The sequence below is a fragment of the Cyrtonyx montezumae genome, unplaced genomic scaffold (genome assembly GCF_038088225.1).
Source record: "Cyrtonyx montezumae isolate F1298 unplaced genomic scaffold, pur_monq_1.0 scaffold_49, whole genome shotgun sequence".
Classification (NCBI taxonomy): Eukaryota; Metazoa; Chordata; class Aves; order Galliformes; family Odontophoridae; genus Cyrtonyx; species Cyrtonyx montezumae.
In genome coordinates, this window is record NW_027072055.1 from 450,709 (window position 1) to 467,575 (window position 16,867).

General features: G+C 47.4%; 1 protein-coding gene across 1 annotated transcript; it reads right to left on the reverse strand.

Moving 5' to 3' along the window:
• LOC136055863 (olfactory receptor 14C36-like) lies at positions 1-942 on the reverse strand. The gene has a single exon (XM_065747738.1). It carries the CDS (start codon positions 940-942, stop codon positions 1-3), a length of 942 nt encoding a protein of 313 aa, XP_065603810.1.
• Positions 943-16,867: the final 15,925 nt, after the last annotated feature.

The window sequence follows — 16,867 nt, forward strand, 5'->3', positions numbered from 1 at the left end:
TTAATCCCTCCTGAAATAATGTGTCCTTGCCATCATTTTCCTCACTGCATCCTTGAGTTCCTGGTTCCTCATGCTGTAGATGAGGGGGTTCAGTGTTGGAGGCACTACTGAGTACAAAAATGACACCACCAGGTTCAGAGATGGGGAGAACAGGGAAGGGGGATTCAGGTAGGCAAAGAAGTCCGTGCCAACAAACAGGGAAACTACGGCTAGGTGAGGGAGGCACATGGAGAAGGCTTTTTGCCGGCCTTGCTCAGAGGGCATCCTCAGTACAGCCCTGAAAATGTGCACGTAGGACAGCACTATGAATACAAAGCACCCAAATACGGCAAGAACACTTACCACAATAAATCCAGTTTCCCTGAGGTAGTCTGATTGCAAGCATGAGAGCTTGAGGATCTGTGGAATTTCACAAAAAAACTGGTCCACGGCATTGCCCTGGCACAGTGGTATAGAAAATGTATTGGCAGTGTGCAGCAGAGCATAGAGAACACCAGTGCCCCAGGCAGCTGCAGCCATGGTGGCACAAGCTCTGCTGCTCAGGAGGGTCTCGTAGTGCAGAGGCTTGCAGATGGCAACAAAACGGTCATAGGCCATGACTGTGAGAAGGGAATACTCTGCTGAAAATAAAAACAAAAAGAAAAAGACCTGTGCAGCACATCCTGCGTAGGAGATGGCCCTGGTGTCCCAGAGGGCATTGGCCATGGCTTTGGGGAGAGTGGTGGAGATGCAGCCCAAGTCGAGGAGGGCGAGGTTGAGGAGGAAGAAGTACATGGGTGTGTGCAGGCGCTGGTCGCAGGCTACGGCTGTGCTGATGAGGCCGTTGCCCATGAGGGCAGCCAGGTAGATGCCCAGGAAGAGCCAGAAGTGCAGGAGCTGCAGCTGCCGCGTGTCTGCCAATGCCAGCAGGAGGAACTCGCTGATGGAGCTGCTGTTGGGCATCTGCTCTGCTATTCCTGGACGTGGAGTTGCTGTTAGGAGTGCAGAAGATAATGACAAATCAAGACCATCCTCAGAGACAATCAGTTCCCACATCCCATACCTTTACCCCGTCTGCACTCAGAGCTCTCATTCCAAACTCTGTGCAATTAGGTTTGCCTTTGATGAAGTGTCCTGTTGGCAGGGTAAGCGCGTGTTCGCGTCTGCTGTAAATGACAAGGGAGAGGGAAGGCTGAAAGCATCTTAGGAGACTGTTCACAGAACGGCAGATTGAGAAAGGAGCAATGCAGGATTCTCAGACATGTGTTGCTATTTCCCAGCTCCTTTCAGATTCCTGCCTCCAACCCTTTCCCCTTCCCTAAGAACAGCAAATGGAAAATCCCTGCCTTGTCTCTCCTCTTGCAAAGCACCCTTGGAAACATTCTGGGGTGCAGTGCAGCTGTGATGCCCTGCCCCAGACAGCAGCTGTGGCAGCAGAAGTCCCCTGCCCTGCCCACACGTCTCCCCACAGCACCCTGGGCAGCTCCCCGGGCAGGCTGAGTGCTGAGCCTGGCAGGAGGCAGAGTCGCTGACCCGGCACAGCCCCTGGGGCACAGCAGGGACCCTGCTCTGCACGACAGCCCTGGGCACCCGGCTGCACCCCCAGAAGCACAGCCTGCAGCCGTCCTGGCACACGCAGCCCTCAGGGCTGTGTTCTGACGTTGCAGCAGGGAAGCCCTCAGATGGAGCAGGTCTTTTTCCATGAGAAAGAAACAACGAGCGATTGCAGCCTGAGCTGCCATGAGATATCCCCGATTTACTGATCCCTCCAGGAAAAGCAGCTGCATTGCCTGCAGCGAGAGACTTACTGTGTTAAAGGCTGTGAGTAATGCTGCTCCAGTGAGCTCACAGCCTGCTCACATCCCACACATCCTGTAAGTTCCCTCTCCTCTCTCTCTTCTCCCTCTGTCACCTGCAGATCATGCCCCCAGCATTAATACGTGGTTCACAGGAACTGCTCCCGGGCACAGCTGTTTCTCTGCAGCTCTGCCCGCTTGTATGAGCTCCTTGTGTCCCAGGGGACCAGCCCAACTCAGCGGGAGAGGATGTGATTTTCTTCTCCCCATCTCTCTGGAGAGGTCCATGAGTCTCCATGGCCAAGAGCTTCTGAAAGGCTTCTGGATGATCACAGAATCACACATAATGGAGACGTAGCTTAGGTTGGAAGGGACATTACAGTCACTCACTCCCAACCCCCCTGCCATGGGTGGCGTTGCCAACCCCCTGATCACGTTGTCCAACAACCCATCCAACATGGCCTTGAATGCCTCTATGGTTGGGGCATCCACCACCTCCTTGGGCAGTCTGTTCCAGAGCCTCACCACCATCCATGTGCAAAAATTTCAGCAGAGTCACTTGTTCACTTACAGACAATTGCTGATGAACAAAGTGTCTGGGGTGCTCCTAGATGTGGGCAACACTGCCTTCAAGCTGTGGTAGACAACCTCAGAGATAGCCACCTCCTTTCTGAGCATTAGCTGGGAGCCAAATGTGAATGGGAGTATTCTTGGCCATCCTAAATGACACCAGAGCTCTGATTTTAGGACACCTGAGAGTATCATTTTTCACCTGTCCCCTTGGAGCATGCCGAGTTATACCGCTGACCGAATGGATGAGCTCAGCGTAAGAGCCAGGTCATTGTCTCTGCTCCATCTGTGTCATATTCTGGAGTTCAAGGCATTACAAAGCTAGGACACACCTACGCTCCTTCAATGATGACACCTGAGTTTGTTCTGGGCTCTCTTTTGAATGGCAGTTCCCTGGGGTCTCCAGCACACCCACAGCCAGCTGGCAAAATGCAGCACAGCACCTTCAGGAAAGCCATGCCCTAGGAGTGTTGGTGCTGGCTGGACAGCTCCAAGCCCCACAATGGCTCTATTGCCCGCGTTCCACCTTCTGAGCACCACTACCGTCGTGTAGACACAGGATCCAGCCAGGATACATCCAGTGATGCTTTGGGAATGGAAAGCTTTCTAAAGTGTCTTTACACTAAGGAGAACACCAAAACTATGAACTCCTTGAGCTAGAAATCTTTTTGCATTGGCAGACCTAGGATCTTCTTGGATCACAGAAACATGGCAGGATGGTTCCCACCTGTGAAGCGATGAAAAAGAGGGATAAGGACTCTTCACAGGGGGTGGTCAAGGAAGACAAGGATAGGCTACTGCTCTCTCTGTGAGAGCACACTGAGCTCTGCCTGGAGAGGGCAGAGGATCCCACTGTGAACTGATGGAAATGGCTTAAAGAGGAGACCAGCAGTGCATGTTACTGGTTTCTTGATCAGGAAGAACAAGAGGAAGGGGACCTAAAAAGACAAACAGGAGCCTCACATTTTGAGGCCCTTGTCACAGTCAGGGGCTTTACTCACTCCAGCATCTTCTGGAGAGACAGCACAGCAGGGCATAATCCATCCAGAAGATCCCTGGAGAGCGCAGCTGACATCTTCATGACCAAGAGAAAGAGGAATTAAAGAGAAGAGGTGCTCTACTGGATCTCATACTCACCAGCAAGGAGGGTTTGTGAGGAATTGTGATCAGATGTTTACAGGGCATGAAGCGTCCTGTGCTGTATGTGACTATCTAAAACAAGATCTGAGGAAATGAAAAGAGATCAGTACACAGTGTGACTCAGTCAGTGCAAACCCTGAGGGCTGCCACTGGCAGTTCTGGGCAGGATGTTTTGGGGGCACCAGCCTCTGTGCAAGGCACAAATGGACCTTCTTTCCTTTTTGAAGCTGTAAGTCTGAAAGATGCTAATGTCAGTAACATTGCAAAAAAGAATAAAAAAAAAAATGACCACAAGTCAGGGCATGTTTTCAGCAGGTCATCTGGACACATGCTCTTCCCACTGCTCTCCAGATTTCCCCCATCCCTTGCTCGGTCTTCACTCAGATACCTCCCAATTCCCTGGCTGCTTCGTGACCATCAGGGAGTTTGGAACTTGCTCCATCCATCTATCCAAAGTCAAATGAACTCTTCTGACAACTCCTTAACTGTATTTATATCTATCCCTTCCTATCTCTGTCTAACTCATTTCTTATACAAATGTTCCCTGTGAAAGACAAGCTTTATGAGATGCAGCTTGGACATGGCATGCAGTTGAAGACTGTTTTACTGTTCATTCAATTGCATCGTGTTCCTTTCTGTTTGTTCACAAAAAAAAAAAGAAAAAAATCTTTCTTTGTCCATGTCCAGCTGGTTCTCTGAGGAAAGCAAGTAGAAGTCCGTGCAGAGGAGGTTTAACACTGAGAGGGTGACTTCAGAGGAAAAGTCATGCATTTCCCATGGGGCCAATGTGAGTAGAAATGGGGTGGGAAAGTTGAGGAGGATGTTTGTCTGCACAGTGTCAGAACAAACTCATTCGGGGACATCCTGGATCAACATCCATTGCTGAGTGCCGCTCCAAATTCTTTTTGAAGCCAGACTGTAATTAAATAAACAATTTGGCCTATTAGATGTTCATGAGCCTCTTCATCTTTAGACTCTCTCCAGACACTTCTCCAACTTGCTGTACAAGTTCTGAACACTTGAAGAAGATGACAGGAAGGCACAGGGCACATGAGGGCTCTTTAGACTGTAATGGGCCCCAGGGGAAATTTGCTGCTGAGTCCATCAACATCCAGTGCAGAGAGAAGTTAGCAGAAAGAGCTCAAGAAGCTAAACTCAGAAGTAGCAGTGAATTTTGAGTAATAATATTAATAAGTAATAATAGGCCCCATGGAGGGCCATTATCAACACAGCCTCCCCAGGGACTTGTTGGAGCAGATCATTGGAAGCCAAGGTTACAGGCTGACAAAGGGACTGTGATGGTGGCTGTGATGCTGAGAAAACCCTTTGTTATCTCACGAAGCAGAAAAACTGAGCCCTGATCCCCAGAGCATTGGAAGGGAGATCCTGTCCCTCATGTTGTCTCAGGGACCTTCCTGTGGCATAGGGATGGAGGTTTGTGTGATATCAAGTGAAAGACAAGCGGTCAGCAGCTCTCTGCATGGGGTGCAAGATGTTGTGAGGCCCAAGTCCCACATGGGCAATGTGTCTCATCACAGGATTTGGATGTGAGAAGGGCCCAGTCTGAACAAGTAGTAGTCAACCACAATGAACCTTTGAACTTCAGATCTCTCAGGCCCAAGGTGGAGGCACCACAGCCTCACTGGGAGAGTTTGGCTCTGGGGATGCCATGTTTGATGCTAACTCATGTGCAGAGCTCCTTTCCTGCAGATCAGCCCTCAGTCTGTATTGATGTGTCATCACTCCTTGTCTCTCCTTCACAGCACTGTGACTCTGGCATCTCTGTGCTGTAACTCCAACATCAACACACTCCTGCCTGCTGTGACAGCCCAGTGACTCTGGCATCACTGTAATACAGACCACTGCAACAACTCAGTTATTCTGACATCACTGTAATACTGAGCACTGCAACAACTCAGTAATTCTGACATTACTGATGTCCACACCACCAAGAATGTTGTCACATGGCTCTTGTCACTGAGCTCCTGTGAACTGAGACAGCACTGTGCACAGCCCTGGGAATCCCTGTTAGTGACCACTTGCCAAGCTGATGGAACCTCATTTACAATAACCCACTGGGTTATTTTACTGACCTGTTAGGAACGATACATTTGGGACAGCATGGTCGCTTGAGCGCGTAGCATTCCCCCAGGGGAATGGTGCGTGCAGAGGAAAGAAGAACATGTACTTGATTTAGCAACCAGAACAAGATCAAGAAAGTAAAATGTTATACCGCGTAGGTCTTAGTGTACTTAAGTGATAATGTGTAACTAATCAAAGCTTCGTGTGGAATGCATTATGTAAGCTAAAACTAACCAATCAGAAAACACATATCACGAGTGGTGTGCATGATCTTTGTAAGAAAAATACTATATAATAGGCACCGATTTGCTAATAAAATTGAAGCTTGCTCACATTGAGTATGTGTATGCTTCCCCACGTCACTCTGGGTTAACCTTGGCTAAACGCTGCAAACACCTTGGTTTGCAACATTTGGCGCCCGAACAGGGACCCGAGTACGTGGTTTTGGACCAAAGCCTCTGCTGCTTTGCAGCAGAGAAGCTGTGCAGGTGCGGTTGACCGCATAGCGGGACCGGCACAAATGCGAAAAGCGGAAAAGCTGCGTAGCTTCGGTTGACCACGCAGCGGGACCGGCACGGGATCCAGGGGCTAAGCGACTGGCCAGCGCGATTTCTCCTCCTCAGAGTGCCTTTGTTCCTGCGGGACAGAACGGATGGAGAGAGAGGTAGCCCAAAATCTTTTATCATGCTTTTTAGAAAAGCGGGGAATTAGTGCTGGCACCCTTAAAGCAGTGCCAAATATTTTGGATTATGGACGGACAGTGGGAGTTTTCTTGACGGCAGGGACATTATTCAATATCCATCAGTGGCGTACCTTAGGTGAAGTGTTGTGGGATCATGTAATTGATGATAGAAAGGAGGCGAAAAAGCTGATGAAGCCTTGGCGGGAGATTACTAATTGCATAAAGCGGCATAAGATTGAACAGGAGGTAGCAGGACAAGCAGTTGCTCAGTTGCATGGTGGAGCTGCCGCTGCGACTGGTCGAATTGAAGATCCCCCTCAGCCGTCTCTAGGGATCCTTGTCCCTGTACGGGTATCAGCGGTGCTGCCTACTGCACCAACGGCTGAGGACCCAGAGACAGAACCTGATCTTTTTCCCCCAGAGGAGGGAAATGGGGATCTCCCACCACCACCGTCATTGCCTCCTCCACCGTCGCTTTCAGGCGGCAAGGTGTGTAAAAAGTGGACCCACCGCAGGTCCCCTTGCACGACCTCACTGGGCAGAAATCGCTCGACAAGCCGTGGAGCAAGGTCACTTTGACGTGGCTGAAATAATTAGTCAGGCTTTTCCCATTTGATTCGAGCCCACAGCAGATGGTGGAGCTCAAGGGGTTCATGTTCCTCTTGGTTGGAAAATGCTATTTCAATTACGTTCTACAGTATCAGAACATGGGTTACATAGTGAACCGGCTCGTCAATTATTAACTTATATATGGTCTAGCAGTGTGCTTGTTCCAGAGGATATAAAAACAATTATGAGAATGATTATGAAGCCGTCAGAACAAATGATGTGGCAATCTCATTGGCGCCGCTTATGTGAATTGAGTGCTAGCGCGCCACGAGATATGTATGATCCATTGTACCAAGTGACAGCTGACCAATTGACAGGTAGTAATATGTTCTCTAGACCAGAGATGCAGGTTCAAATGGGGCCAGAAGTGTGTATGGAAAGTATGAACCTAGCTCGAGATGCGTACAACATGGTGCGGTCATCGAAACCGGCTCCCTCTTATTTATCGATCAAGCAGGGTCGGGAAGAATCTTTTGCTAACTTTGTCGATAAGATAACTGACGCGTTGTCACATGCAGATGTACCTGATTGGATGAAACAGTCTTTGTTACGTCAGTGTCTATTAGAAAATAGTAATCAAGCTACAAAAGCAATTCTTGCTACTCTCCCTTTAAATGCCACTGTTGAAGAAATGTTAGAGCGTATGAGCCGAGTGCCTACCCCCACTCAAGCAATGTTAAGCTCTGTTGTTCAAGATATAGGTGAAAAGTTGGCTGGAGCCCAGGATCGGGTGTTTGCTGCCTTTGGACCGCTGTTGCAGCAAGCTGAGAGTAAAGCAGCGTCTTCGACCCCGCGCCCTCAACGTTGCTTCAGGTGCAGACAAAATGGCCATTTTCGCAAAGACTGTAAGTCAACAAATGTATGGTGTAATAACTGTCGGTCAAATACTCATGCTACGGTTGTATGTCGTTCGGGAAACGCCAAGCGGAGCGCGAGCCGCCGCGCGACGATAACAGTAGCGAGCAATTCTCCCTCTCCCCAGCCACACCAGGCAGCCTCGGCCTCGACTTGGCAACATCAGTAGATGTAACATTGATTGATAATCGGCCACAGAAAATTCCGTCAACCGCTGTAGCACCGTTAATAATTAACGATCAACCTCATGGTGCGTTACTGATTGGCCGCTCTTCTGCTGGCATAAGGGGTCTCATGATTATACCTGGCCTCATTGATAAGGACTATACTGGCGTGATATATATTGTTGCTTATACTAGCTTTCCGCCTGTTCACATTCCCGCGCAATCGTTAATAGCACAGCTTATACCACTGCCCCACCTGTCTGCGGCTGTGAAAGCTCGGCAAGAAACCCCCAGGGGACAAGGTGGATTTGGATCAACTGGAGCGTTAGCGTTGTTAACAATGCCCCTCACCGGTCGCCCCGTTACGCCAGTTCTCCTGGTACACGGAGACCAAAGGGAACATATTAAAGCCCTCCTAGACACAGGAGCTGATGTTACTATCATTTCATCAACTGTATGGCCTAAGGATTGGCCAACTGAAAGGGCTGGCAAAGGCGTAGAGGGTGTAGGTGGCGTTGTTGTGGTGCAGCGAAGTGTACATTTGGTGCAAATCTGCATCGACGATCAAACTGCAAACTGTAAAGTGATAGTTATGCCTCTGCCAACAGGCGTACAAGCATTGATTGGTCGTGATGTTATGGACCAAATGGGTCTTGTTCTTACTAACGACTCTCACCAGACGCCTTTTTAGTAACGGCTACTGCATGGGCTTTCCCGATCCGCTTGAAGTGGATGACAGATACTCCTATTTGGATCGAGCAGTGGCCGTTGAACCGTGAAAGCCTGGATCAAGCTATGCAACTGGTACAGGAGCAATTGCAGGCAGGTCATCTTCAACCTTCGGTAAGTCCCTGGAATACTCCGATATTTGTGATAAAGAAAAAATCAGGGAAATATCGATTGCTGCATGACTTACGCGCAGTAAACGATCAGATGCAAGCAATGGGAGCACTTCAGCCTGGTCTCCCAAACCCTGCTATGATTCCTGAAGCATGGCATATCCTGATCATTGATCTAAAGGACTGTTTCTTTACAATTAAACTACATCCTGATGATGCAGAGCGCTTCGCATTCACAGTTCCTAGTATCAATAAATCCATGCCTGCGGCTCGTTATCAGTGGACGGTGTTGCCCCAGGGCATGAAGAACAGTCCTACAATTTGCCAGCTGTTTGTTAGTGCAGCCTTGGAGCCTATTCGGCGACGCTGGGCACATGCGATTATATATCATTATATGGATGATATTCTGGTAGCTCAACCTGATCAGTTTACTCAGGAGCAGGAACAGCTTTTGCAGAACATTCTTAATGACCATGGTTTGCAAATTGCCAAGGAGAAAATTCAACGAGAGTCTCCTTGGAAATACCTTGGTTGGCAAATTACTGAAGGGACAGTAAGACCGCAAAAGTTGTCAGTGCGGGTACAGCTGAGGACTTTAAATGATGTTCAGAAGTTATTTGGAGATTTACAGTGGCTGCGTCCAATTATAGGCTTTCCCGCGGCTGACTTAAATATTCTGAGGCCATTATTGAAAGGGTCAGATCCCACTGCTCCTCTATGCATAACACCTGTGCAGCAACAAGCTGTGGAGAAACTGTTGTCTCAGATAGCGAATAAAAGTGTCCAGCGAAGATTACCTATGTTGCCCTTGGATTTGACAATTTTTATGAACGATCAGGAACTGATAGGAGCCATTACTCAAGGAGAGCCTAGTCCGCAACCTAGAGTACTAGAATGGTTCCCTCGACTACAGCCTCGCACTACATTGGAAACCCGCCTTGAAGGGTTAGCAGATTTAATTAAGAAAGGACGGTTGCGTGTGCGTACAATTGCAGGCACAGATCCTGATCGAATCTATCTGCCAATCAAAAAGGAGATGTTGGACTGGTATTTATTGCATTCACCTGAACTGTCTGAAAGCTTGTTGTCATTTACCAACTCCATGGTAAAATCCTTGACCTCTCCCGTGAGCATTATTACAAATTCAACATGGCTAGAAATGCCAAAGCTTTCATTGAAACCGCTAAATGATGCTGTAACAGTTTTTACAGATGCAGGAAAACGGACCCGAAAAGCAGCAGCAGTATGGAAAAATAAAGATCAGACACAGTGGCAATCACATGTGATGACAGCTACGCCTGAAGATTCCTTACAGACCCTCGAACTCCTGGCTGTGGTATGGTCGCTCCTGAATTGGGTACACCATCCTATTAACATAGTCTCGGACTCGATCTATGTGGTAGGAGTTGTTCAAAGAATCGAGGGAGCGCGCATAAGAGACATTTCTAATCAGCGATTGATTTCCTTACTATGTACTTTGAAGCGAGCCATTTCCACTCGCACTGCCCAATATTGTGCCTTGCATATCAGGAGCCATCGGACTACTTTGGGTCTAGGTGAAGGCAATGCGATTGCTGATCAACTAGTATCGCCCGCACTCTCTGTAGACCCATTTCAGCTAGCTCGGCAGATTCATGCTATGCATCATCAAAATGCGAAGGGTTTAAAACGGCAGTTTGATATTTCATTGACCGACGCACGAGCTATTGTTCGCGCATGCCCTCAGTGTTCAAACCATGGCCCAGGATTAGGTATAGGTGTGAATCCTAGAGGACTTGGTCCGCTTGAAATTTGGCAAATGGATGTTACTCATGTTCGTAATCTAGGCCGATATCACTACCTGCATGTGTCAATCGATACTTACAGTAAGGTTTTGTGGGCAACCGCTCAAAACGGAGAACGAGCAGTTCATGTTATTCGTCATCTCACTGCATGTTTTGCAATTATGGGAGTTCCACAGAGTATTAAAACAGATAATGCCCCAGCTTACGCAGGAGTCAAAGTCCAACAATTTCTTCAAAAGTGGGGAGTTAAGCATATCTTCGGCATTCCACATTCTCCAACTGGTCAAGTTATTATAGAAAGAGTGCATCGTACCCTAAAAATGTATCTCGATAAATTTGACCATCCAGATCCCGGTCAAAAATTACATCATGCTCTTTTTACATTGAATCATTTATGTGTTTTAGAAGGAGAATCGGTCCCACCTATCATCAAACACCAGCAGGGAATTGAGGACACTCCTTCTCCTGTTCAAAAATCTGCAATGCGTGTAAAGTATTGGGATCCGAAAACTGGAGTTTGGTGTGATCCAGCCCCGGTATTATTTATGGGTAGAGGATACATGTGTGTGCTTACTCCCACAGGTCCACTATGGGTCCCTACGAAGTGGACACGAGCTGCTATGGAACATCCTGACATTCCTGCTGATTCTCCCGGTAGCAGCGACCAGGCAACCACCGCTATTGGCATCTAGTTCAAATGTCTGGGTAACATGGGCAAACCTTACACATAATCCAGATTTTTGTCTTATCTTACAATCAGCTGGAGAGCCCTTTCGTACCTGTTTAATTGGGTGGCCAGGGTACGAGACTCGGGAATTCAAGGCATATGTTAGAAATGTTTCTGCCTGTAAATATTCAGAGCCTGCAACCCAAAGTGCATGTTTAATCCGTAGCCTCAATAGTTCCTTGCCATGGGACCCCCAGGAATTGGATTTACTGGGATCCCGCGCAGTTGATAATGTAAATGGATCTAAAACCACTTGTTTGTTGTTTGGTCTAGGTAGTACCTTTGAAAAATTTGCGCACAATAATCCAAAACTGCTAACCATTCATAGTCCTTATTTAGGTCAATCTTGGACAAGTGTCTTTCCAAAAAATCGTGTTGCTTTTAATTGGTCTACTTATTGTGGAGGTAGTTTCTCGAAAGGAAATGCTTATGGCTTACGTTATACATCTGAAGGAGGGACTAGGAGATGAGAGTTTTTACTAAATAATCAGTCAGCTAAAGCTTTACCACTAGGAATTTTCCTTATATGTGGCGATAGAGCCTGGGCAGGCCTCCCAAAGAATATAGTAGGGGGACCATGTTATCTTGGCAAATTAACTTTGTTTGCTCCTCACCATCAGGAATGGATGAATATCTCTAAAGCCTTGATCAATAGCAATAGTCGTCGACATCGGAGAGCCGCTTCAGCGCTGACAGCCGAGTGCTCGGACGAGATAAAACTATGGACAACAACAGCAAATGTCTTCGCTTCTTTCCTGGTTCCAGGTGTAGCAGCAGCCCAAGCCTTAACCCAAATCGAGAGACTAGCTTGTTGGACTGTTAAACAAAGTAATATTACATCATTAATTCTTGAAGAAATGTTAGAAGATATGAATAGCTTGAGACACGCTGTACTGCAAAATCGCGCTGCCATTGATTTCTTATTACTAACACAGGGGCATGGGTGTAAAGATTTTGAGGGTATGTGTTGCTTTAACCTATCTGATAATAGTCAATCTATTCATAATCAAATTCATTGGTTGCTCAATCACACACAACAGGTAATGAAAGACCATAATCCCATCGATGATTGGTTTCGGTCAATCTTTCCGGGACTCTCATCCTGGTTATATGGATTGCTTAAGGAAATTATAAAGTGGATACTTATCATCATTGTAGCTATTATTGTGGCCCGCATAGTCGTCTCCTGCACGGTCCGACTAGCTACGCCACAAGCAAATCTTGCGGCGACAGCTGATATCTTTCAAAATTGGCTAATAGAGCAAGGAGGTCACGACTATATTACTTTAAAAGAAAAACAGGGGAAATGTTAGGAACAATACATTTGGGACAGCATGGTCGCTTGAGCGCGTAGCATTCCCCCAGGGGAATGGTGCGTGCAGAGGAAAGAAGAACATGTACTTGATTTAGCAACCAGAACAAGATCAAGAAAGTAAAATGTTATACCGCGTAGGTCTTAGTGTACTTAAGTGATAATGTGTAACTAATCAAAGCTTCGTGTGGAATGCATTATGTAAGCTAAAACTAACCAATCAGAAAACACATATCACGAGTGGTGTGCATGATCTTTGTAAGAAAAATACTATATAATAGGCACCGATTTGCTAATAAAATTGAAGCTTGCTCACATTGAGTATGTGTATGCTTCCCCACGTCACTCTGGGTTAACCTTGGCTAAACGCGGCAAACACCTTGGTTTGCAACACTGACCCTTCAGCCAAACGCTCACCCATCACAGTGCGTTCCTATCTCTCCATATGCCAGAACATTTTTCCAGAAGGGTAATGTGAGAAACAAATGCTCTGCTGAAATCCTAACATATAACATCATCTGGCTTCCCTTGATCAACTACATGGGTGACCGTGTCACCAAAGGACATGAAGTTAAACAGGATCTTCCCCTCATGAACCAGAGTTGGCTGTGACCAAAAACAACTGTTTTTCAATAACAGTTTTTTAATAACTCCCTGCATCACTTTAACCATAATTTTACCTGGCACTGAAGTGACACTGACAGGTCTTAATTGCTGGGGTCTTCTTTCTTGCTCTTCTTTAAAACTGGAACAACCTTTTTTGCCACCTTCCTGTCAACTGGGAACAGACATATCCCTAGGCTTCTTCTGATGCCTTTAAAATGAGAGCCCAGAGCAAACTCAAGTGTCATCACAGAAAGAATGGAGATGTGTCATATCTTTGTAATGCCTTCAACTGCACAGTATGCCACAGATGGAGCAGAGAGGAAGATCCACAAAAGAGGAAGCTCTTCTTTTGTGAGCTCATCCATTTGGTCAGCGGAATAACACTACATGCTGCATGGGGATAGGTGCAAAAGGCACAGGGCTCTGGTGGCGTTTAGGATGGCCAAGCATACCTCCTTCTGGCTCCAACTGATGCTCAGGAAGCAGGTGTCTATCTCAGCTGAATCAGCACTGCTTCAGCTGAATCACTGTGCTGTATAAGGGAAGCCAACCCCTCCCTGTCCTGATCTGTCCCCTTTGTCATACATGCCACGAGCAGAGGTTTCCAGATTGGACATCTGCTTCTCTCATGTGCAAATGTGTCCAACCATGCTCCTGGAATCCAGTGGACATGTGGTGATTAACTGATCTGACTTGAAAGTATGTATTGCAGTGATGATCCTGCTGCTTTTCAGGAGCTGTCAGCTCTGGAATCCCCAGGACATCTCAGGGGAGATGACTGGGAAGAAGAAATCACATCCTCTGCTGCTGAGCTGTGTGGGTGTCAACAGTTTACGGGCAGGTTTGGCCCGGTTCCGTGACGATTTGTGCGGGGGACCTACGGACCCACACCCCAGGAAAAGGGAAGGGGGAAAGGGAAAAGGGAAAAGGGAGATGGGCCTAGAAACAAAACAGCGGCAACGATCTGAGGAGGAAAGCTAATTTACTAAATAAGATATCGGAAAGCAAAATAACACAATATAATACAATATAATTGGAATTAAAGCTAATAAATCAAATAAAATGAGCAAGAGAGAGTGTCCGATAAACCGAAGGCCTTACGCTAACGCTGAAGGCGGACGGCAGCGAGCACCCACTGCTGAGTCGATCCCAAAGGAAAGAGAGTGTCCCGTGACCGCAGACAGGTTCTATCTTTCCCTCTGAGCGTAAACACGTAAGAACGCAAAGCATCGCAAAGTCCTCTGGGGAATGGAGTTCTTCTTCCCTTCTGAGACAGCTATACCTGGAACTATCGATGATCCACGGAGCTGGAGCATTAACTCTTTAACTCTAAATGCACTACATGATGTTATGATGTGGAATACCAGTACCAAAAATCATAAAACCATGACATTCCACCCCTTATTCCACATCACTACATCATGTTTGATATATATACTGACACCACAATCATAACAAGCATTGGATGGGCGTTCAGAAAACGCATAATGAATTCAAAGGAGTGGCCAGGAGTCTGTTTAAAAATCACAAGTTCCATAGAGTTAGCAACTTCATCTGGAGTTACTCCCTCTGGAACTGAATGCCACATCATATACAAAAGCCAGGTAGGTATTTCCATCAGTGTTTTTAGTTTATCATACAGAGACCAAGCTCCATGGATCAGACTGGCAAACTTAATTAAGTCCCAGTACGTTCTGAGCATTACAAGGGAAAAACCGATGAAATGCAGTCCCTTTAAGACCAGATTAAAAAGAGAAAGCATTTTTTTTTCTTTTCTAAAACTAGCTGGCAGTACCCAAAAAGTTTACAAATATCCCAGGACAACTGGCAGTACGCCCAGACTTCAAGGTCGTGTTTTGCCGTACAGCACCTGCAGTACAGATAAGCCTGCAAACGAGACACAGAGATTCACTCTAAAAGTATGTCTCTGCTCGGCTAAGGCAGCTGGTTTTGCCCCACGTTGGGCGCCAAAAATGTCAACAGTTTACGGGCAGGTTTGGCCCGGTTCCGTGACGATTGGTGCGGGGGACCCACGGACCCACGCCCCAGGAAAGAGGAAGGGGGAAAGGGAAAAGGGAAAAGGGAGATTTTCCCCAAAACAGCGGCAACGATCTGAGGAGGAAAGCTAATTTACTAAATAGATATCAGAAAGGAAAATAACACAATATAATATAATAGGAGTTGATACAAATGGATCAAATAAAATGAGCAAGAGAGAGAGTGTCCGATAAACCGAAGGCCTTACGCTAACGCTGAAGGCGGACGGCAGCGAGCACCCACTGCTGAGTCGATCCCAAAGGAAAGAGAGTGTCCCGTGACCGCAGACAGGTTTTATCTTTCCCTCTGAGCGTAAACACGTAAGAACGCAAAGCATCGCAAAGTCCTCTGGGGAATGGAGTTCTTCTTCCCTTCTGAGACAGCTATACCTGGAACTATCGATGATCCACGGAGCTGGAGCATGAACTCTAACTCTAAATGCACTACATGATGTTATGATGTGGAATACCAGTACCAAAAATCATAAAACCATGACAGTGGGGCACCTGGGACACATGGAGCTTCTATGAGTGGGCAGTGCTGCAGAGAGACAGCTGTGCCTAGGAGCAGCACTAGTGCAGCACACAGCAGGGCTAGGGACTTGAACTGCCCGTGAAGGGGAGAGAAGAGAAGGAAGAGAGCTTTCAGGCTGTGTGGCACATAAGCAGGCTGTGAGCTCACCGCAGGAACAATTCTCACAGCCCTTGGCAAGGTAAGTCTCTCACTGCAGGCAATGAAGCCACTTTTCCTGGAGGGTTCACTGAATCTGGGACATACTATTGCATGTCAGGCTGCAGACTAAGTTTCTCCAACAGGGAATAACCTCTGCTCCAGCTGAGGGCTTCCCTGCTGCAGCATCAAGCACAGCCCTGTGGGCTGCTTGTCTGAGTGAGCTGCACTGCCAGCTATCTGCCCACTTTACCTACCCACTAAACTACTAAATCCAATCCCTTAGTACCTCTTCTAAACGCTTCTTGAACAGCGCTAGGGATGGTGCCTCAACCACCTCCCTAGGCAGGCCATTCCAGTACCTGACCACTCTTTCTGAGAAAAAATGTTTCCTCAAATCTATTCTAAATCTTCCTCAGCACATTTTGTGGCCATTCCCTCTCGTCCTGTCATTAGTTATCAGGGAGAAGAGGCCAACCCCCTCCTCACCACAACCCCCCTTTCAGAAAGTGGTAGAGTGCAATAAGGTCTCCTCTGAGCTTCCTTTTCTTCAGACTAAACAATCCCAGCTCCCTCAGCCGCTCCTCATAAGACTTATGCTCCAGACCCCTCACCAGTTTTGTTGCCCTTCTCTGAACACGCTCCAGGGCCTCAATGTCCTTCTTGTAGTGAGGGGCCCAAAACTGAACACAGTACTTGAGGTGCGGCCGTACCAGAGCTGAGTACAGGGGGATGATCACCTCCCTGCTCCTGCTGGCTACACTATTTCTAATACAGGCCAGGATGCTGTTGGCCTTCTTGGCCACCTGGGCACACTGCTGGATCATGTTAAAGCCGAGCATCAACCAACACCCCCAGGTCCTTTTCCTCTCTACATTCAAGCCATTCTGCCCCAAGCCTATAGCATTGCAAGGAGTTATTGTGGCCAAAGTGCAGGACCCGGCACTTGGCCTTACTGAACCTCATCCCATTGAGCTCAGCCCAGCTATTCAGCCTATCCAAATCCCTCTGAAGGG

What these genes read in the sequence shown, in the direction of transcription:
- LOC136055863 (XM_065747738.1), bottom strand. Translation starts at nt 942, where the DNA reads ATGCCCAACAGCAGCTCCATCAGCGAGTTCCTCCTGCTGGCATTGGCA.